The 23,500-nt window shown below is 44.9% G+C and overlaps 1 protein-coding gene across 1 annotated transcript; it reads left to right on the forward strand.

Moving 5' to 3' along the window:
• The first annotated feature begins 221 nt into the window (after positions 1-221).
• STEEP1 (STING1 ER exit protein 1) lies at positions 222-21,353 on the forward strand. The gene is made up of 7 exons (XM_004762094.3): positions 222-427; positions 2,988-3,105; positions 15,835-15,876; positions 18,387-18,525; positions 18,998-19,087; positions 19,683-19,775; positions 20,925-21,353. Exons 1-7 carry the CDS (start codon positions 304-306, stop codon positions 20,985-20,987), a joined length of 669 nt encoding a protein of 222 aa, XP_004762151.1. The 5' UTR covers positions 222-303; the 3' UTR covers positions 20,988-21,353.
• Positions 21,354-23,500: the final 2,147 nt, after the last annotated feature.

Below are 23,500 nucleotides of genomic sequence, written 5' to 3' on the forward strand. Positions count from 1 at the left end.
ATCTGGTTTTATGTAACTGCATATACATACGTGTACATAAATATATATGAATAATTTAAACGGTATTAAGGGTGTCCCAAGTAAAGCACTCCTAGCAAACTCAGGCCAAAGCAAAGGAAGTTCTGAGAGCTCAGGACGCCCCCGCGCATCCGGGTCAAATGGAACGGCCCGGAAGTCCACAGGCCAGCTACTGACACGTGACCAGCGTTGAGGCTGGGAAAAGGCTTGGCGCCAGTCTGTGACCTCATTTCTGCGCGACCCTTATTTTTTTGGCGTAGAGTTTCTGCGCTGCTCCTGTGAACGATGCCGAAAGTTGTGTCTCGGTCAGTGGTTTGCTCCGACACCCGGGATCGGGAGGAGTATGACGACGGCGAGAAGCCCCTCCACGTCTACTACTGTTTGTGTGGCCAGATGGTCCTGGTGCTGGGTGAGTAATCGGGAACCGGAGGGCGTCTGCAAGAAGCGAAACTTCGGGTTCTCTAGGGCGGGTTTTCTCTGGCTGTGATCTGGGAGGCGCGTCTCTTTGAAGATTGGTGGGCTTTCCTGCTCCATGCTGATGCCTCCCTACCCTACTCCAGGGCAGCTTTTCTGTTTAACCTTCTGTGTATCCGGGCTTCTCTCAAAACCAAATTCCTCCTTCAGAAAAAATTGTTTATCTCCCTTTCCTCCCACGTCGCTTCTAGAAACTTTATAACCTTTCTCCTGCATGCTAGGAGGCTGTCACAACTTTTACCTTCAACGAGGATAAAGCGTTCCCTTGATCCTACGTTCTCTTCCAGCTGTAACCCCATTTCTTTGCTGCTTTTATAGCAAAACTTCTGGAAAGAGTTGCTTATATTGCCTGTCGCTGCATCCTCACTTCCCATTCCATGTTGACCTCACTTCAGGCATACTTCTCTTCCCACCTCACCATCTAAACCATATTTGTCAAGGTCAGTAACTGAACCTGTTAGTGGTGCCAGTGCTCAATGGCCGGTGCTCATTTTAGTTCTCATCTGTGTCATTTGACAGAGATGATGATTCCATCCTTCTTAAAACACTTTTTGTCATTGCTTCCAAGACTCCACAGTCTCCGGATTTTTCCTCCTACCTTGATTTTGCCCCTCCTCAAGGTCTAGCTCCTTTTCTGACTCTGATGTTTAGGCATTGCAAGGCCCTAGGGCTCAGTCCTCTCACCTGTTCACAATTTGTACTCACGCCCTTCTAAGCGACCCCAACCATTCCCAAGCTTTAAATGCCATTTACATGCCCATTCCTCCCAAATGTTCATCTTTAACTTACACTTCCCCTCAAACTCCAGCTACCTGTTCCCTGTCTCCACTGGATGTCTGGTGGGTCTCTCAAAGTGATCATGTTCAGATCAACTTCATGATCCCATACTTCCTGCTCTCCACTGTTCCACCCTAGTGTGGTAAGTGGTAACACTATTCACCCAGAATCTCAGAAGCAATCTTGACTTCTTTCTTTCCCTTACCTTATGTCCATCCAGTCCATCAACACATTTTGCCGCTACTTGAAAATCTATCCAGAATCTGACTACTTCTTATACTTCCATTTCTGCCACTCTAATCCAAGACACCATCATCCCTCACCTGGAATTCCTTCCTTATTTCATTCAGGTCTCTGCTGAAATGTCCCTTCCCTAATTATCTAAAATGGTACCCTTGTTAGTTACGCTTTGTCCTCTTAACCCTGCCTGATTTTTCTTGGTAGTACTTATCCTTATTTGAGATCATTGTACATCCTTTTAATATCTTGCTAATTTTTTTTATGAGCACTTATCATTATCTATGGTCATATTATATAATTCTTATTTAAAAATTTTTTTAAAGATTTTATTTGTTAGTTTGACACAGAGAGAGATCACAAGTAGGCAGAGAGGCAGGCAGAGTGGGAGGGGGAAACAGCTCCCTGCTGAGCAGAGAGCCCCATGTGGGGCTCGATCCCAGGACCCTGGGATCATGACAGGAGCTGAAGGCAGAGGCTTAACCTACTGAGCCACCCAGGCGCCCTTATAATTCTTACTTTTTACAATTTTCTGCCTTTTCCACTAGAATGAAAACTTCATTAGGGGAGGGTCTCTGCTTTGTCCTTTGCTGAATCCCCAGCACCGTGTTTGAACTGCAATTGGTACCCAGAGAGCCCTCGAATCCTTGTTGTATAAATGAGTTCTCTTTTAATCACCTAGAGTTGAGTGTGAATTCTTGTTCTCCCTCTTAGTAAATGTATAGCAAGTCTCTTGCCTTTTGTAAGCTTCAATTCCCTCATTTCTAAAGTAGGAATACAAAGTGTCTACTCCAGCAGGTCATTGCTAAGATTAATGAACGTGCAGGCACCCTGGTGCCAACTCCCCTGCCCCTTCCTCCATTAATCTCGAATCACTGTGATCACTTGACTTCTCTGTGACCCTTTAGGTACCTCATTTGCATTCTGTCAATTTCCATTTGCTTTTTTTTGCACCTTGTTTATTTCCTGTATGTTTTCAGATTGACACTCCTCCAGCTGGTTTGGGTCATTTGCCTGTCACATGTAGCATAGCACTGACCCCTCTCTCTTTTTTTCTAAGCACTTAATCACTTTTCCCAGTGCCTTTGTCATAGGCGGTTCCAGATGCTTGATTGTCTCTTTTGATTCTCACGCATTAGAACACAAACCAAGTGTACCATGATTATAGAAACATAGCAAACTTGACGTGCTGGGAAGGACTTTTGAGATACTGTCATCTATTTATCCTTCCAATGAGGAGTCAAAACAAAACAAAACAAAACAAAAGGAAGTAATTTGCCAAAGATCACTAAGGTGGTAACGGAGCTCCAGACCTTCTGACACCAAGTCCTTTTCAGTTGGGAAATTAAATAATAGGCTTCCATAAGCATTAGTAATTATAGTAAAACATTACAGTGCTAAGGGCCCCCACTGAACACTTGTGATTGCCCCAGGGTAGTTTTCAGTAGCTCTAGTGACGGAATCTTATTCCATATCTTTAGACTGTCAGTTAGAGAAATTGCCCATGAGGCCCCGGGATCGCTCCCGCGTGATCGATGCTGCCAAACACGCCCACAAGTTTTGTAACACGGAGGACGAGGAAACCATGTATCTTCGGAGGTAAGAGGCTGATGCTTGGATTTCCTTGTGTTTCGGTCTGTTTCTGAGGAATCAGTACCCCAGCTAGTGCTAAACAGGTTGTTCTTAGGGGTCCAACACTTCGACATTTGTGTTAGCTCTCTAACGTCTGTTAATGTGGCAATACCTTCGCTGTGCTTTGAAATGCTGCCGAGATGTGATTCTGTTGCCATTTGATAGCTGTAATTTGTTTTTTTTGCAAGTAGAATGAGCTCATTCGATCTGTGATGTCTTAGCATGCCGTGTGCCGGGCCCCGAGCAGGGAACTGGCTCTATGGAGTTGAATGAGGTACTGCCCTTACCACTGAAGAGTCTGCCACTCAGTGCGGAGGCCTGGCTACCTTCTGTGTAAAAAGTGAAATGCCGGGGTGGTAAGCCAAAAGCTATGGGAAAGCAGATGGGAGCGGGTCATTCTGAATGGTGGTGAAAGGCACCAAACGATGATGGCATTTGTCTTTGGCCTTGAACTAGGATTTCACCAAGTTGATGAGGGGGCTGAAGAGCATCCCAGGTGGAGGGAATATGGAAGCATTGAAAGGAGCACTTACGGTATGCTTGGGAACTTCGAACGGTCCTTGGTGACTGTAGTCTAGTGACTTTACAGGAAGGGCTTCATGCATCCTGAGGTGGGCCCAGAGTGAATTGCTGAAGTAGGCAAGTTTGGACCTCACCTGCTGGCAAGAGCCATCTCTCTCTCTCTCTTTTTTTAAGATTTTATTTATTATTTGACATAGAGAGACACAGCGAGAGAGGGAATACAAGTAGGGGGAGTGGGAGAGGGAGAAGGAGGCTTCTTGCTGAGCAGGGAGTCCAGTGTGGGGCTCGATCCCAGGACCCTGGGATCATGACCTGAACCGAAGGCAGACCCCTAACGACTGAGCCACCCAGGTGCCCTGAGCCATCTCTCTCTTTTAAGCAGGGGAGTGACATGGTTGGATCTGTTTGAGATTTGGGAGTCCTTGGCCGAGATAATTGAAACCTGGGAAGGGCTAACGTTATATGGCGTGTGGAGCAAGAGGAGAGAGGACTGAAAATACCATCCTGGGGAACACTGACATTTCAAAAGCAGACAAAACAGTTGGAACCTGGCCATGTGGGAAACGGGAGGAGAGAGTGTCAGGAAGTGTGTATGTCTGGGGAGGGTGGCCGTCAGCAGGTGCCTGAGGCCACAGAGAGGTCAGTTGCAGGGGATTAAAAAGTCCAGATGTTCCTTCACATACATTTCATTTCCTCAGCTTCTGCTCTGTGCCGGGGTCCTGTCCAGAAGCCTTTGAGATGCCAGTGGATTTATTTGCTAGGGCTCCCGTAACAGTACCAACAGCTGGGTGGCTTAAAGCAACAGAAACTGTCTCACATTTCTGGAGAGTAGAAGTCTGAAATGAGGCTGTTGGTAGAGCCACGCGTGGTCTCTCTGAAGGTTTTTGGGGAGGATCCTTCCTTGGCCCTTCCCAGCTTCTGGTGGTTGCCGGCAGTCCTTGGCATTTCTTGGCTGGCAGATGCAACACTTCAGTCTCTGTATCGTTACATGGCCTTCTCCCTGTGTCTTGGTCTCTGTTTTTCTTCTCTTCTTTTTATAGGGACATCAGTCACATTGGATTAAGAGCACATTCTACTCATCTACATGACCTCATTGTAACTAATTATATCTGCAACGACCCTCTTTCCAAATAAGGTCACATTCCGAGATTCCTGGAAGGATGTGACTTTTTAATGGATACCATCCAACCAGTACAACCAGTAAACAAGCAAAGTACCCTGCCTGTATGGAGCTTGCATTCTAGGGCTGAGCTGGAGAAAGCAACAGGCTGACATCTTGCTATGTTAATTTAAGAAACCAAACTGTTGTCAGCCCACACTAATGAAAAGAAGTACTGCTAGGTGACATTCAGTAGCAAATGAGACCTTGAGCACCACTGTGCTTCTAGAGCACAGGCTTCTAGAGTTGTGCAGCTGAAGAGGAAATTGGTCATACACAAGATACAACTCGAGGCCAGTAATACAACCAGATTATAAAAATTGATGAAATTTACAAAGGAATGCCCTTTGGGAAGCACGGGGAGAATACCCCATTATGATGATTAGGACGGTTGACAAGATGCCCTATTTGAAGCTAATCTGTTGTCTTTTTCTCCCTCCATTAACCCTTGTTCAGTTTTCTGATGTTGAAAATTACCAACTGAGGGGTGCCTGGGTGACTCAGTCCATTAAGCGTCTGCTTTCAGCCCAGATCATGATCCTGGGGTTCTGGGATCAAGCCTCACATACGGATCCCTGCTTAGCAGGGAGTCTGCTTCTCCCTTTCCCTCTGTTGCTCTCCCTGCTTGAGCTCACGTGCACTCTCTCTCCCTCTCTGAAATAAATAAATAAATAAATAAATAAATAAGTAAAATCTTTTTAAAAAAGAAAAACTCTCCAACTGAGTATCGTTAAGATCACTAAGATTTATGATGTGTTTATTATATATGTATCATAGTTACATATACTAATGTGTAATAGTATTTCAATATATATCGAACGGTTGTGTATTACTCAGTTAATACAAAAACTGATCTAACAACACAGCAGGCCAGAGGCCCCCATGGCACTAAAAGGCAGACGCCCTCACCTCTAGGCCAAAAAACGGAGTGGCCTTAGTCTGAAATAGAAACCCTGGAATCCAGCCAGCCTGGTCCTGGAAGCGAGCCAGCTTTGGGACTTCACCCTAGGGCTATATTGCCCAGGCTTGTGGTCTCTGGCCAGGTGACTGTGTCGGGCCAGAGAGTTCTCAGAGTTTACCAACAAGGCAGGGTAAACTCCCCTTCCGGTTGTTGTCCCTGATCTAATCATGAGCAGTCTGTCCAGTGGCCCACTCTAGTGTGCTCCCCTCCTGGCTGGGGGGGGGGTGCATTTCCCTCCTTAGCCAGGGGTGTGTGCCAGCACCGGTTGCTGAACACATGCAGTCTGCCCACTCCCCATGTACCCGGGAGCCCAGGGGTGTGTTGGGGGGTGCTCCTCGATTGAGCGTCCCACCACTGATCTTGACTCAGGTCTTGGGGTCAGGGCTGTGAGTTCGAGCCCCATGTTGGGCTCCATGTTCGGAGCCTACTTTATTTATTTGTTTTTAATTTTTAATTTTTTACGTTTTTAAATTTTTTAAAAAGATTTTATTTATTTATTTGACAGACAGAGATCACAAGTAGGCAGAGAGACAGGCAGAGAGAGAGGTAGAAGCAGGCTCCCTATGGAGCAGAAAGCCCGATGCGGGGCTCGATCCCAGGACCCTGGGATCATGACCCGAGCTGAAGGCAGAGGCTTTAACCCACTGAGCCACCCAGGCGCCCCTGGAGCCTAAAAAAAAAAAAAAAGAGTACCCATGCCCCGGAGCCTATCACAGTCCACCTCCAAGTTTTCATTCTAAAGTTCCTCTCTTTTGACACTGTTGTTCCCTGGGCCCCCCGTTCCCCTCCAGCAGTCCCAGTGTTTGCAGATCCAGTACTTTTCTGTCTCTCTGTTGACCCTGCCTCCCTTGATGCTCTCCTTCCTTGACTTCTGTGAAGCTGCTTTGGGGATTCTCCTACTTCTTTGGCTTTCTCAATATTCTGGATTCTTTGGCCGCCTGCCCCTTAAATGTTGGTATTCCCCCGGGCTCTGACCTGGATCTTACCTTCTCTCTCTTTACACTCTCCTTGGACGTCCTCACAACCTCTCACGGCATCAGTTACATTATGTGCTGATGACTCACAAAATCTAGATCTGCCTACGTTTCTCTCCCATACCCAGAACTGTGTATCTAACTGCCTCCTCTCCTTCTTCACCTGATGTTCTGTCTCAGATTGAACATGACCAAGGCCAAACTCATTATTTCTCTAGTAAGGAGATACTGCAGGTGGGCTGACCTGGCACTGCCACAACACTCTTCTTCTATACCTGCCTGTATGTGGGTGTCTGAAAAGTTATGGCATACATTACAGCGCCCACCCCACCCCTGCCCCAAATGACCCCTAAGATTCTGAATGTGACTTCACTTTTGCCAAGTAAAAGGGACAGAAGTAGAAGCTGTTGCATGAGGCTTCCAAGGAAAGGGCTTTTCACTCTTCTATTCTTATTTCTTCCTGCTTTTGGGGACAATGGGCATGATAACTGGAGCACCAGCAGCCATCCTGGGACCAGGAAGGAGAGGCCACAAGAATTGCAGAGCTTTGCCATCACCATCCTTGGGTCCCAGTCACTGCCATGAACCACCTTTTCTTTTCTTTTTTTAAGATGGGGGAGAGAATTGGGGGGCAGGGGCAGAGAGTGAGAGAGAGTCCCAAGCAGGCTTCATGCCCAGGCTGGAGCCCAATGCGGGGTTGGATCTCATGACCCTGAGATCATGACCTGAGCCGAAATCAAGAGTCAGACGCTTCACTTACTGAGTCGCCCTGGCGCCCCTCTTCTGGATGTCTTTTATAGGAGAACAAACCATTGTGTCGAGCCACTGCAGACAGGTCTCTAAATATCAGCCACACACAGTTCCTTCCTTCTCCTCCCCCTTCTACGATGACACCCCCATTCATGCAGTGGTCCATGCCAGAGTCCGTGAGCCAGTCCTCCCTTTGGCTCATCCATCCCCTGCACACACCAGTCACTCACCGTGTCCTGTTGACTCCCCCTTCCAGTCTGTCTTGTGGGTGTCTCCCCTTTAGCCCTGCTGCCAGGCCATCTTCCAGTACCTGCCATCGCTGGCTTGGGCTGTTGAAGTAGCCTCTTACCTGGTCTTTTTGCCTCTCATTTTGTTCTCCTCCAGTCTGTTGTCTACTGCCTGAGTGGTCTCAAACGCACATTACAGAAGTCTCCTGCTTCCAGTCTTTTAGTGACTCTCCATCACTTACAACAGTGCTTTTCAGACATTTTTAGACAGTGAATCCTTTCTTCAAGTGGCATGCTTGTCCAGAAGTATGAATACGCAGGAGGCTGCTGTGACTGGGGAAGAGTCAAGCCCAATCCATTAAGGACTCCTACCCTTCCCTTTTCCAGTTTCATTTAGGGGTCCTGGTGGAGTGCGATTTTAGAAATCATGGTTAGCGGGGTAAAATCGAAGTCTGAAGCCTCTCTCTGTTCTTGCCTTGGCCTGCCTTTTTATTCTTGTCTCCTGGTACTCCTTGATTTTTTTTCTTTTCTTTTTCTTTTTTAAAATAGGCTCTACACCCAACGTGGGGCTTGAACTCGTGACCCTGAAATCAAGGGTTGCATGCTCTACCAGCTGATTTTTTATTTTGTATTTATTTTTTTATAATAAAAAATATGTGCCCCTTGATTTTTTATTTTGTATTTATTTTTTTCAAAAGAATTTATTTATTTATTTGACAGACAGAGATCATAAGTAGGCAGAGAGGCAGGCAGAGAGAGAGGGGGGGGAAGCAGGCTCCCTGCTGAGCAGAGAGCCCGATGTGGGGCTCGATCCTCTGACCCTGGGATCACGACCTGAGCTAAAGGCAGAGGCTTTAGCCACCCAGGCGCCCTAGCCCCTTGATTTTTAAAAACACAACATTTATCATCTCATATAATTTCTGTGGGTTAGGAATTCAACAGCAGTTTAGCTGGGTGGTTCCTATCTCTTCATGAGGCTGTGGTTAGGAGGTAGATCATGGGGGGATGCCTGAGTAGCTCAGTCTGTTAAGTGGCTGCCTTTGGCTCAGGTCATGATCCTGGAGTCCTGGGATCGAGCCCCACGTTGGGCTCCCTGCTCATTGGAGAGCCTGCTTCTGCTGCTGCTTTGCTGCTCCCCCTGCTTGTGTTCTCTTGCTCTCGCCCTATCACAAATAAATAAAATCTTAAGAAAAAAAAAAGTCAATCATGGATGCAGTCATTTGAAGTCTTGATTAGGGCTGGGAGTTCCACCTCCTACGTGATTGGCAGCTGAGCACTGACTTCAGTTCCTCACCGCGAGAATCTTCCATAGGGCTGCGTGACTATCCTTGGGTTGTGGCAGCTGGCCTCCCACAGCGTGAGTGATCCGAGAGAGAGCAAGGTGAAAACCACAGTATCTTTTAGAACTGAGACTCAGTAGTCACACACCATCATTTCTGCAGTGTCCTCTTGTTAGTACAGGTCAGCCCTATTTTTTTAAAAAGATTTTATTTATTTATTTGGCAGACAGAGATCACAAGAAGGCAGAGAGTCAGACAGAGAGAGAGAGAGGAGGAAGCAGGCTCCCCACTGAGCAGAGAGCCCAATTCAGGGCTCGATCCCAGGACCCTGGGATCATGACAGAGCTGAAGGCAGAGGCTTTAACCCAATGAGCCACCCAGGCGACCCAGGTCAGCCCTATTTAGTTTGGGAGGAGACTACACTGGGTGTCAATACCAGGGCGCAAGGATTATTGGGGGCCATCTTAGAGACTGCCACAACCAGGAAAAATGTTTTGTTTTTGGCCTTCCCTCCCTCACATAATCCTAGACCAGAGTCAATTAGTGCAGCTACCTAGTTCATGTTAATCACTTCCTTATGCCAGTTCAGTATCTTGCCTCACTTCCATGAACTTTTTGAGAGCAAGAATCCTGCCTTGTACTTCCAAAACCCTTAGTACACCTTGCCTGATTGTTGGCACATGGTTAGAGTAGATGAATTGTTGCAAACTTGACAAAATCCTCTTTGGCACTGGTATTTGAAAATTTCTCACCAAGAAATACACAGTCCCCTTTACTTAAAATCCTGTGTTTTCAAAGCTCAGGCTTATGAGAGATGGGCTGACTCCAGAATTCTAGAAGTCCATTGTATGGTGGAGCTCTCCCTTCAGGCTGAGGTTGAATTTAGAGTCCCAGTAGGAAGTTATATGGAAGTGTAAGTTACATGGAACCGAAACTATGGCTAGGGCCCTAGTCACATGATGCTGGTGAATCATGGCACGTTTGACATAAGTGAAGAGGCGGGCTGTTAAAGATGGTGGAGCAGCACCACTGTGAGACTTGAAGCAACTCGCTTAACCTTTTTGGGCCCCAGTTTCCTTATCCCTCAACTGGGAAAAAAATACCCATGTGTTGTCAAAGAGCTGCTAGGAGTCTCTGCAGTACCAGGATGACCATAAATAGTTACAATGACTTTGGAAAGCACTTTGGCCTTGTAAGATGCACGTAATTACTCCTCTGCAGTTTTATTCTTCTTCATATGCACCTCTGTGAAGTGCCTCTTGGCTGTGTTAGCACCATCCAGGGGGGTTTCTGAAAAGTCCTAATGCCTCACCTCCACCCTCGGAGATGAGGGGGAAGTCATAGAGCATAAAACTCACCATTTTACGGGGTGCAATCCAGTGGTTTTAGTATATTCACACGGTTGTGCAACCATCATCAATTCCAGAGCATTTTCATCACCCCCCTAAAACAAACCTTATACCTAATAATGGTCATTCTCCACTTCCTTCTCCCCCAGCCCCTGGCAATCATTAATCTACTTTCTCCCTGTGGGTTTGCCTATTCTAGGTACCTCATTAAAAGGGAACCATAAAGGGGCACCTGGGTGGCTCAGTGGGTTAAAGCCTATATGCCTTCTGCTCAGGTCATGATCCCAGGGTCCTGGGATTGAGCTCCACATTGGGCTCTCTGCTCAGCTGGGAGCCTGATTCCCCCCCACTCCACCTGCCTCTCTGCCTACCTGTGATCTCTGTCTGTCAAATGAATAAATAAAATCTTTAAAAAAAAAAGGGAAGCATAAATATTGTAGCTTTTGGTGTCTACTGTTCTTCATTTAGCATGTTTTCCAGGTACATCCATGATGTAGAATGACTCAGTATTTTATTCTTGCAGCTGAATGACATTCCATTGTAAGGACATACCACATGTTGTTTATCTGTTCATCAGTTGATGGGCATTTGGACTGTTTCCTTTTTAAAAAAAATTTTTTTTACTATTATGGGTAATGTTGTAAACGTGTGGACATGTGTACAGGATTTTGTGTGAACATGTTTTTGGTTCTCACGGGTGTATACTTACGAATAGCTGGGTCATACATGTCATGTACCTTGTGGTCATTTGTGTATCTTCTTTGGAGAAATGTCTATTCAAATTATTTGCCCATTTTTTAATTGGTGTATTTGACTTTTTAATTGTTGGGTCATAGGAATTCATATATTACAGATGCTAACCCCCTAACAGATACATGATTTGCAAACATTTTCTCCCATTCTGTGGATTGCCTTTTCTCTCTTTTTGGTGATACTTTTAGAAGCATAAAAGTTTTTAATTTAATCAAGTCCAGCTTATTTTTTTCTTTGCTTGTGCTTTGCTTATTTTTTTCTTTGCTTATGGAGTCTTAGCTAAGAAACCATTGCCTAATTCAAGGTCTTGAAGGTTTATGTCTACATTTTCTTCTAAGAGTTTTATAGTTTAATTCTTGGGTTTAAGCCTTTCATCCATTTTGAGTTAAAATTTTTTTTTGAGTTAATTTTTTTAGATGGCATGAGATAAGTATGTAATAAATTCATCCTTGTACATGTGGATATCCAGTTGTCCTGGTACCAGTTATGGAAAGTCTGTTCTTTCTCCTTCGAATGGTCTTGGTACCCTTAAATCAAAAATCAGTTAGCAATATATGTATGGGTTTATTGGGACTCTGTTCCATTCCGTTGATCTGTCTGTCTTTATGCCAGTACTACCCTGTCTTGATTATTGTGGCTTTTGTGGTTTTGAAATCAGAAAATGTGAGTCCTCCAACTTTGTTCTTTTTCAGGATTGTTTTGGCTATTCTAGATTCCTTGTAATTCCATGTGAATTTTAGGATCAGCTTGTCAATTTCTGCAAAAAGCCAGCTCGGATTTTGATAGGGATTGTTTTGAAGCTGTAGATTCATTTAGGGAGTATTACCATCTTAATGTTAAGTCTTCAGTCCACGAACATGGAATGTCATTCCATTTACTTAGGTGTTCTTTAATTTCTTTCAGCAATGTTTTATAGTTTTCAGTGCACGAGCCTTGCACTTATTTTGTTAAAATTTTCCTAAGTATTTTATTCTTTTTAAGATTTTATTATTTATTTGACAGAGACACAGAGAGGGAGGGAACACAATCAGGGGGAGAGGGAGAGGGAGAAGCAGGCTCCCTTGGTGAGCAAGGAGCCCAATGGGGGGCTTGATCCTAGGACCTTGGGATCATGACCTGAGCTGAAGACAGCCACTTGATGACTGAGACACCCAGTATTTTATTCTTTTTGATGCTATTATAATTGGAATTGTTTTCTTATCTTTATTTTTTATTGTTCATTTTTAGTATATAGGATTCCATTAGTTTTTATATGTTGATCATGTAACCTGCAGTCTTTCTAAACTTGTTTATTAGCTCTCATTGTATGTTTGTGTGTTCTTTAGGGTTTCTGTGTGTAAGATCATGTCATCTACAGATAGAGATGGTTTTACTTTTTCCTTTCCAATCTGGATGCTTTTTATTTCTTTTTCTTGCCAGTTGCCCTGGCTAGAACTTTTCCTACAATGTTGAATAGAAGTGTTGAGAGTGAGTATCCTTGTCTTGTTCCTGATCCTAGGAGAAAAGCTTTCTGTTTTTCACCATTAAGTATGATATTAGTTTATGTAACTGTTAGTAACTGTGGGTTTTTCATAGATACCCTTTATCAGGTGCAAAAAGTTCCATTCTATGCCTAGTATATTAATAAGGGTTTTGAATTTTGTCAGCTGCTTTTCTTTTGTGTCTTTTGAGATGTTGAGATGATCATTTTTTCCCTCTTTTGTTCTATTACTATGGTGTCTTGGCTTGGATTAATTTTTTTATATGTTGTACCAGTCTTGTAGTCCTGGGATAAATTCTTCTTGGTCATGTTATATGATCTTTTTTCTATGCTCCTGGATTCAGTTTGCTAGTATTTTTTTGTTTTTTACAGAGTTCTGCCTGTGTGTTTGTAAGCAATATTGATCTCTAGTTTGTTGTTGTTGTACCTTTGTCTGGTTTTGGTATCAGGGTAATCCTGGCTTCATCTGAAGAGCTGGAAGGTATTTCCTCCTCTTTTGAAAAGTTTGTGAAACTTTGGTATTAATTCTTTGAACTTTTAGTAGAATTCACCAGTGAAGCCACTCATCCCAGGCTTTTCTTTGTGCAAAGTGTTTTGATTACTAACTAAATTTCTTTACATGGATAGTCTATTTAGATTTTCTGTTTCTTTTCCAGTGATTTTGGTAGTTTATCTTATTCTATTGTTCTAGGAGTTTGCCCATTTCATCTTGATTATCTCATTTGTTGCCATATGGTCATTCATAGGATAATCTTACAAATCTTTTTCTGTCAGACCAGTAGTACTCTTGATTTTTTAAAATCCTACTAACATTAGACGATTTATAATTCCCTGAATATGCTGTGCTTTTTGGCTTTGCACATAATATTCCCACTGCTTGAAATACTGCTTGCTATCAGGACCATTGACTTTCAGCCACCTCCTCATGAAGCCTTCCATGACTGCCTCAGACAGACTTGGTGCTCCCACCTTTACATTCGATTACATGGTATACATTTCTCCATTTAAGAACTTACCTCCATGATTGTAATTTTCCTCACTAAACCAAATTCTTTTTTTTTTTAAGATTGTATTTATTTATTTGACAGACAGAGATCACAAGTAGGCAGAGAGGCAGGCAGAGAAAGAGAGGGAAGCAGGCTCCCCGCTGAGCAGAGAGCCTGATGTGGGACTTAATCCCAGGACCCTGGGATCGTGACCTGAGCCCAAGGCAGAGGCTTCAACCCACTGAGCCACCCAGGTGCCCCACTAAACCAAATTCTTAAAAGAATTCTTTCAACCAGTGTTTTATTGCATGTCTGTTTCGTTTCCAGTACTTTGCTCGGTTCTGGGGATAGAGTGGTCAGACAGGCATGGTCTCCATTAATCTCTGATCTCATGGACCCTACAGTCCAGTGGAATGACAGAAAAATAAAGTCATTATGATTCTGGGAGGTCCTGTGAATGAAACAAAGGGCTCATATAGAGAATGTCGTGAAAACGTCTTTGAAAAAGTGGCTGAGACCCCAAAAATGAGAATGGGAAAGCAGTGAGAAGAGCATTCTGGGGAGAAAGAAGTGTGTGTGTGAAAGGTCCGAGGTGGGAAAGCACTTGTTTGTTCAAAGAAGCGAGGTCTGTTGTGGCTGGTTCATGGTGAGGGAGGAAGGGCATCTGTGAAAGGAGATGAGCCCAGTTTTGTGCTCAGCTGGTGCCTAGGAGGCCATGGTAAGGAGGCTGGATTTTATTCTAGGTGTCTTAGGAAGCCACTCTTGCCTCTGTTTAAAGAATGATTTGGAGTGAAACAGTAGCGGAAGCAGATTCTAGAATAGTAGTTAAAGTTTGTATGTTAGGTATGAATTTAGAACAGGGAAGGCCTAACCGAATACCACACACATGCGTGCACTTGCTTTCGATTTGACTGCCCCCAGATCTGAAATTCCCCCAGTCAAACTGGGGAAGAAATATTTATAAGGGCCATCAACATTTGCAAGACTAGAAAATAAGAAGATAACTCAGTAGGCAAAAGATATGAACTGACAGTTCACCCAAAAAGAGAAAACACAAATGCCTATAAAATACACGAAAAGATGCCTCACTTTTCACTCTTTAAAAAAAGAAATGCAAATTATGAGAACATAGTTTTCATGTGTCAGATTGACAGTCGTGCAATTTAATCACATCCTGTGTTGGTGAGACTGGAGAGAAACACAAATTTCACATTGGTGGTAGGAACGTAGATTGGTTCAACTTCCCTAGAGAGTAATTTGGCAGTATTTCTCAGAATTTAAAGCGGATACTCTTCTAGGAATTTATCCAACAGGTAAAAGACTTTTCGGTTTATCCACACAAAGGAATACAGTGCAGCCCTTATGAAGAATGAGGCACCTCTTTGTCAATTGGTAAGGAAGGGTCCCCTATGAATTTTCTAACCAGGACACATTTTTTTTAGGCAAACAAATGAAGAACAAAGAAGTGTAAGGTATGCTGTGTTTGTCTAAAAAGGGAAAGAAATAAAATATATTTTCTTTCTATGTCAGGAAGGATTCCTTGCTTGAATCGTCAACTATCTCTGGGAGGAACAGAAGAAACCAGAAGCAATAATTGCCCCTGGGGAAGAGAACTGGGTGGGTGAAGGGTGGGTGGGGAGAATATTTACTTTTCTTTCTATTCTTACATATGCCATGTTTGCATATGGCCTTTTAAAAAATGGAAACAAACAAGGGACAAGGAAGTGAGGAGACCAGTCTGGAAGCTAGGACAGGCGGCCAAGGAAGAGATGGTGGCCGGAAGGTGGAGCAAAGCAGACAGGTTCAAGATCTTGTTTTGGAGAGAAAATCCATAGGATTTGCTGATGGACTGGGTGTGGGCAATAAGAGAAAGAGGAGTCAAGGATGAGTCCCAGGTTTGTGTTAAGCATCTTGGGTGGGTGGCAGAGTTGCTTACCTAAGGTGCTCTTGTGGGCTCTTGAGCTTGGTGGCCTGGGCTTGAATGTAGCCTATTCTGCTTCTGGACTCTGACCTGGGGCAAATCATGTGCTTAGGTTTGTGCCTTCGTGTGGAAAATAGGAATGGTAATAGGAACTTGGGTTGCTGTAAGGCTTAAATGGCTTCATAACATACGTTCTTGAGCACTGCGTACATGTGGGTGCTGGTATTGTTGTTGTTGTTATTGTTACCACCGTGACCCTGCCTGCTGCTGTGACTATAGCTCCTGCTGCTCATTTGTTCATACCTTTTTTTTTTTACTTCCGTTTCCTGCACAGGCCTGAAGGCATTGAGCGACAATACAGGAAGAAGTGTGCAAAGTACGTGTCTAACAGCGTGGGATTCTCCCAATCACGCAAAAGCAAAGGCGGTAGTATGTTCAGGAAGGAATTATGTGGATACCATTCTCTGTTATCTTTATCCTTGTAATCTCAACTGCCTTTGAACTTCAACTACACAAATACCAATATGCTTCTCAGAAGTCACATCTCTGAGCAGCTGGTCACAGAAATTTTTTTTAACATTGTATCATTTTTTCTAAATAGAGATATAAATTATATATGATAAAATTTACCTTTTTTTAAAAAAAGATTTTATTTGACGGAGAGAGAGACAGCGAGAGAAAGAACACAAGCAGGGGGAATGGGAGAGGGAGAATCAGGCTTCCCGCTAAGCAGGGAGCCCAAATATGGCTCGATCCCAGGACCCTGGGATCATGACCTGAGCTGAAGTCAGACACTTAGCTACTGAGCCACCCAGGCGCCCCTGTCCTTTTTTTGTTGTTGTTTTTTTTCTTAACTAATCTCTCTGCCTACTGTGGGGCTTGAACTCACCACCCCAAGACCGACTTTCGCCTGCTCTCCTGACAGCCAGCCAGGTGCTCCCCAGATTTGCCCGTGTTAAGCATACAGTCTGAGAACTTGTGACAGAAACGTATAGTCTGCAAACACCACCCTGCTCTGATGCGGGCCATTTCCGGCCTCCTGTGCCCTTTGCAGTCAGTCCTCTTCTCTGTGTTCCCCCACTGGCAGCCGCTGAGCTGCCTTCTGTAGCTACAGTTTTGCCTTTTCTAAAAATGTTACCTAAAGGCGTACCTGGGTGGTTCATTGGGTTAAGCCACTGCCTTTGGCTCAGTTCATGGTCTCAGGGTCCTGGGATTGAGCCCTGGTGAGTAGTGTCCATGGCTCCATTGTCCCTCTCCCCCTGTACGAGGCCATTTGAGTTGCTGATGGTTTTGACTGTCCTGCATAAAGCCGTTACGAACATTCTGTATAAACCTTGGTGGGGACACGTGTTTTCTCTGGAGTGGAATCGCTGGCTCGTATGGTCAATGGAACATAACGTAACGTAATCCAGACTTACTTATAAAGCCTACTGGAGGGCCCATAGACTCACAAGAGCGTTAGAGACTGTTCTGTAAAGCTATATCTACATGTCCAGCTTTTGGCCGTTAACAGTGAGAATACTAAACTACAGTATGTTCCATCTGGTTGATGGCACAACAGCTCTCAGAAGACTCTGGCGAGGAGAATCAAGGCACGGAAATGGCTAAGAAGGCAATTTAGTTCCCAGCCACACTAGAGTTGTCAACTTCAGTTTGTCTTTTTTTTTTTTCTTAAAGATCTGATTTTTAAGTAACGTCTGTACCCAACGTGGGTCTCAAACTCACAACCCCAAGGTCAGGAGTCACACTCCACCAACTGAGCCAGCCAGGCGGCCCCCCACTAGTTTATCATGTCTTTTGAGTACTTCATGTAGCTGAAAAAGTAGAACAAAACTGACTGTCCCAAGAAAGTTTGATGATTACTCCCTAGAGCAGTTGGCCGGCCACTGCCGGGGAGCTTTACACCCCTTCTCGACACTACAAAAACCCAAACAAAACTAGACAAACCCCCCATGCTAGGTACCCAGACTTCTGGGAAGAATGGCAGCAGTTTTTTTCCCTAAATATATATCTATTAGAGAGTGAGAAAGAGAGAGAGGGGAACCCAAGCGGACTCCTTGCTGAGTGCGGAGCCTGGTGTGGGGCCTGATCCCACAACCCTGAGATTATGACCTGAGCTGAAACCAAGAGTTGGTTGTACCACCCAGGAGCCCCAGCAGGTTTTATATATATATTTTAAAGAAACTTGTATTTTAAAATTTTTATTTATTAAGTAATTTTTCCATCCAACATGGGGCTCAAACTCACAACCTCGTCCGGAGTCACATGCTCTCCCAGCTGAGCCAGCCAGGCGCCCCAGAGTGGCAGTGGCTTTTTTTTTTTTTTTTTTTTTTTATTTTAGAGAGAGATAGGAAGCATGAGCGGGGGAAGGGAAAAGGGAGAGGGGGAGAGAGAATCATAAACAGACTCCGTACCAAATGTGGAGCCCGACATGGGGCTCGATCCCAGCACCCTGAGATCATGACCTGAGCCTAAATCAAGAGTCAGTCACTTAACTGACTGAGCTACCCAGGTGCCCCGAGTGGCAGTGGCTTTAACGGGAAAGCAAACAGCAGCGGGCGCCAGCATTTCCCAAACTTGTCCAATGCTGAGAATTACCTGGGATGCTGAGGAAAGTAATAGATTCCCAGGCCTCAGCTTCCAGATTTGCTGAATGAAGATCTTTGGAAGGAGCTGGGAGTCTGAGCAGCAGCTGTAACAAATTCTTACTCGGTAAAGTGATTCCTCAGTGATTCTTAGGCAGCAGTTCCGGGAAACACCGGAAGGAGCGAATCCTCAGTTTATGCCACAAATGAAACTATTCTCAGTGTCTGAGCGTGCTTTGTGAATCGGCGTTTTGGGGATTTGGATTCTGAGCTTCCCAGAGACTGACTCTGCTGTTTGCAGGTGTGGACTGCCCCTCTTCTATCAGTCCCAGCCCAAGAATGCCCCCGTGACCTTCATTGTGGATGGCGCAGTAGTCAAGTTCGGCCAAGGTTTTGGTAAAACGAATATCTACACTCAGAAGCAAGAGCCTCCTAAGAAGGTAATCACTGAAGGAGACTGACTGGTTCATATAGCTGCGAATCTCCAGATCGCCCTCCATCTTTCAATGAGTATAATGAGAAAGTGCTCTTTTTGGACGCATGCTTTATTAAAAGGATGCCATTTTTATGGGTGAGCAGATGTTAATGTAACATCTATTATGTGTTCTGTTCTTTCCTACGGCTGTCCCAGGAGTAAAGTTAGAAATTGTATGGTTTTGATTCACATTGATTTCCTTTGAAATCTCTTCCTTTTTCAGTGTGGACAGTTAAAGTGAAAGTTAAAAGGCCTTGATGGCAAATATTAGAAAAATAGAATCCAAATAGAAAAAAAAATCTACTGGCACTTTTAGATAGGCCAGCCTCTCCGTCCTCACCCTGCAGTCAGGCATGTGCATGGACACACGTGCGCGATGTGCAGCTCACAGAGCCTCTTGCAGTGAACGAGACTGATTCCTCCTCCTGTGACTCCAGGTGATGATGACCAAACGGACCAAAGACATGGGCAAGTTCAGCTCCGTTACGGTGTCTACCATTGATGAAGAGGAAGAGGAGATTGAGGCTGTGAGTGCTTCTGCTCCCAAGGGAACTGGATTGGGGGGTGGGCCCGGAAGGAACTGGGACTCTAGAATCAGTCCATTCGAGTAGCGGAATAATGAGAAATGTTGCTTCCAGGCCTTACTGTGTTAGTAAGAAACTAGAGGACCCCAGTCCCGTTCCTGTCTCTCTGGATCCCTAGGGCATCTGTAAAATGAGAACCAGGCAGTTGGACTGGATCAGTGGCATTTTCATACTGATTTTGAGATGCTTTCAGGGGGCAAATCCCTCATCTCTCATCCCTCTTCGTTCCTAAAAACCTATCGGACTCTGCAGTTTGAGGTCCTGTCAGTCTGGCTCGAGTGGCTTGTGAGGCTCTCTGTAGTAGTAGGAGCAATTACCTTTATGGTCCTTCAGTATAATGAGGTTTACAGAGAGATGTTATCTGTTGTTTTACAAATGGTTTCGGCCGAAACCTGAGCTCTCCTGGATTATTGTACAGCTGACGAGTTTAAAGGGAACAGAGTCCATTTCAGGAACAATTCTGAGATCCGAGGAGCAGGAATTGCTCCATAAGGTCTCTGGGACTCACTGGTACCGGCTGCCGTTCTTCCTCCCGCAGAGAGAGGTTGCCGACTCGTACGCACAGAATGCCAAAGTGATCGAAAAGCAGCTGGAGCGCAAGGGCATGAGCAAACGGCGACTGCAGGAGCTGGTGAGTGGCCTGGGCGGCAAGGGTTTCTCGGTCTGAGAGACCCTCCAGCAGTCGGGGAGATCCTGCAGGAAGTCTGGTGGCCAGCTGTCTCACCCTGGCCCGTCACGGTCAGTATACTCTGTCTAGTGACCATGGGCTCCAGGCCCCAAGTTAGAGTACTCACTGGCCAGTCCTGACTGGGCCGGTACTTGAACCTGCTGCCCGGGGTTCGTGGATGTGCACCTAGGTGGGGAGGGCGTACAGCTGTGCTACATTGGCTTCACTGGGATGGGGGCCTTGGGGCTGCCTAAAGCCCCGGGGCCGTCCTTACTTTCTGTGTGAGTCACAGACTCATGGCGCGGACACTTGCATTTGATAGCGCCGGTAAGGTGGGTCTTCTTGATAACAATGTACTTTTGCTAGTTCTTTAAGATCGGCCATCACTGTCTTCGTGCCTCATCAGAGGCTGTGGCGGTGCAGTCTGATGAACGGAGAGCTTCCTTCGGTGACAGGGTGACAGGTGGTGGGTCTTGGGCACGGCATTGCCCTGCCATCGTGGTCTAGAGCCGTGCCTATCCCATTTGCCGAGGGGAAGGGCCGGGGCTTGCTTCTTTTTTATAAATCTCCATTTTGTCAAGAACAGATTTATAATTTATAAAATTCCATAAAAATGCATTTGCCTCAAGTGCTCATGCTAAATGATTTGTTTTTGTTATGACGCTGGCAAATTACTGTGCAAGGTTCTAGATGCTAACTCTTGATTTTTATACATATCTTGCATGAACCAACAACCAGCAGTTCACGAACTGTATAACATGAAGTAACACTGTTCCAGAACAGTGTTTCTTGTCTTATTCTGCCAGGAATGGGATAATGGTATATCATGGTATTGATTCCCTCAGCCCTTTGAAGGGCCTGGGGCTGTAGGAGCCCTGCGCTGATCGCCTTTGACCGCAGCCTTTTACCACACAGACGCCATCGTTTTCTATGTGCAGCATAATAACAGAAAGGTTGGAAAGCAGTTGCTAGAGATACGTGGATTTGCCAACTACTGTTCTAGTTTCTATACTAAATGAACACAAAAGGATAGTGTCTGGGCAGTTAGGAGAAGGAAGGAAAATAAGAATGTCATGGCATCACTCAGGGCATATGCTTTTCTTCCTTTTCCAGGCTGAACTGGAAGCCAAGAAAGCAAAGATGAAGGGGACCTTGATTGACAACCAGTTCAAGTGATCAGGACCTTCCTCTCAGCCCAGACCAGAAGCAGGCATTTAGACAAGGAGGAAAAAGAACTGTTTCTTGACTCCACAGCCTTGTGGTCACCTTTTAGCCCCAGTGGAAGGCTTTCCATTACTTCCCATTGATTCTTCCTACTTTCAGTGAGGGCTTTGAATCCATGTGACCTGCTTTCTAGAGATGGGTTTTCTAAATCTTTCTGTATATAGGTCTTCTGTACTATTTTTTGTGCATTTGATGTAAACTTCTTCAGCTGTGTGGAAAGTCTGAACACACCAGGGCTTGAGTGTCTCTTGTTTTGAAAGTAGCTCTTCTTAGTCCCTCTTCAAAGCTAATAAAATGTTTATAGACTTTTTTAAAAAAGTACTATGATGTATCACAGAGAAAGTGGCGTGGATTATATTTAAAGTTACAGCAATTATGATTCTTTTAAGTGACTATTCTTAGACGAGCAGGAATTGACTATGGTTTGAACCTCTCTCCTGTCAGAAAGGAATCTGTGGAAAGCCAGAATGTCCATAAAGCTTCCTTTAGCTTCACATTCAGAGAAACTTCCTTGGTAATAAACCAAGAAATGATCCTGAAAGTATAGTCTTTCTTCCTTTACTTCAAATGGTAAAGCTGTAGATGCATTATTCCTTACTGGCCTTTGTACTTAAAGAAGGAACAGCCAGATTGGGGGCAGGGGCGGGTAGGGTAGCCCAGGTCTAAATGAAAATGGGGTCTCAGTAAGCAACCCAAGGTGACCACCATCCCGTCAGGCAGCTAGGGAGACGCCTGCTTCCATATGTGGGTACGGGAGGGAGACCTAGAGTAAGAGCTGATACTGAGACAAAACAAAAGTAGCTGTTGGCCAGCTCGTATTTCATATTTGCTATTTGTAGAGGAGTGTTGTCTTTTTAAATATTTAGGGGCGCCGGGGTGACTCCGTTGGTTAAGCCTCTGCCGTCGGCTCAGTCACGCTCATGAGGATGGATGGAGCCCTGCATCGAGCTCCCTGCTCAGTGGGGAGGCTGCCCCTCCCCACCCAGCTCGTGCTCTCTCTAGTTCTGTCTCTCTCAAGTAAATAAATCTTTAAAAAAATAGTTAATGTCACGCCGTTTCAGTGATAACAATATGGAGCGTTATATACGTGTTTTTATCTGTTCACCTGTGTCATAAGCTGTTGGGCCGGATTGCTCAGCAGTCGCCCAAGACGTGTGTAAGGCGCTGCTGGGAAATAATAGGACATTTCTCCTTGCTTTTTCCCCTGCCTTCCTTATTTGGAATGCAGAGTAGCTTGGAGTAGGGGGTAGATGCGAGCTAGCAAGAACTGGGAGAAAGAGGAGCAGCAGGGGGCCGGGGAAAGCCAGGTGGGGCTGTGTTGCCATCTTCCCGAGTTCTCCTGCATCCAGTGAGGTCTTTGCAACCGAGTCTTCCTGTCCACCTCATTTCCTGTCCTCGTTCTGAAAGATACTTGGACAGCATGTAGATGGCCAACCAAAATCTCCTCGCAAGTTCCTTGACCTCACCTCCAAACAGTGACCTTCACCTTCACGCCTCTGTAGCCATAAACTCCCATGACCATAGCCTGGCAGCCATGTCCACCACGTCTGAGATCCAAGATTCTAGAGATCCAAACTTCTGCTCTGTGATCACAGCCTCCTCACATGGCCACTCTCATGCTCTCACTTCCACTAAACCTGTTCTTTCTGTTTTCAGATGTTTTCAGGAGTTTACAGATGATGATGATACTCTTTAATGGCTGCTCGTTCTGTGTTACGTGCCATGGAAGGCACTTCGTGGGTATGACCTAGTCAAAACAAGATGACATGGGCGCCTGGCTGGCTCAGTGTGTTAAAGCCTCTGCCTTCGGCTCAGGTCATGATCCCAGGGTCCTGGGATCGAGCCCCACATCAGGCTCTCTGCTCAGCAGGGAGCCTGCTTCCCTTCCTCTCTCTCTGCCCACCTTTCTGCCTACTTGTGATCTCTGCCTGTCAAATAAATAAATCTCAACAAGATGACAGTCCTTTGAGATCGGTCTGTTCCCATTCTCATCTCACAGACGAGAATTGAAGACTCTGAGAGTATAAGTTTCCTAAGATCCCGTAGCCAGGAAGTGATAAAGCCAAAAATCGGACTATAGAACTAGGCTGAATTGCTTCTCCTATGGGATTTAAAAAAAAAATCTATTATGGAGAACAGATAGCAATTTCATTTTGAGAAACCAAGTAAAAGGCGCTGTAAAGACACATAGAGGACTTCCCTGTAGCAATGTGTTGTCACCTTTCCACATATTTTCTGAAATATTTGTCCTTAGATACTAACCCTAAACCATTTTAACAGCTTGTTCAAATTGCACACTTTGCTTCATCTTTAAGACTGCAAATCATGATGTCATTAGTACCAAATAAACATGTGCTCTTTAGTGTTGGCTGCTTTCATATTGATCTACTTACAAAAGTGATACACTGTGCTATCTCTAGTCTCTTTATTTTCTTGTAGTATTTTAGCAGCAAATACAGTGTTTT

This window comes from Mustela putorius, unplaced genomic scaffold, assembly GCF_011764305.1.
Source record: "Mustela putorius furo isolate JIRA1106 unplaced genomic scaffold, ASM1176430v1.1 tig00003901_pilon_pilon_pilon, whole genome shotgun sequence".
Classification (NCBI taxonomy): Eukaryota; Metazoa; Chordata; class Mammalia; order Carnivora; family Mustelidae; genus Mustela; species Mustela putorius.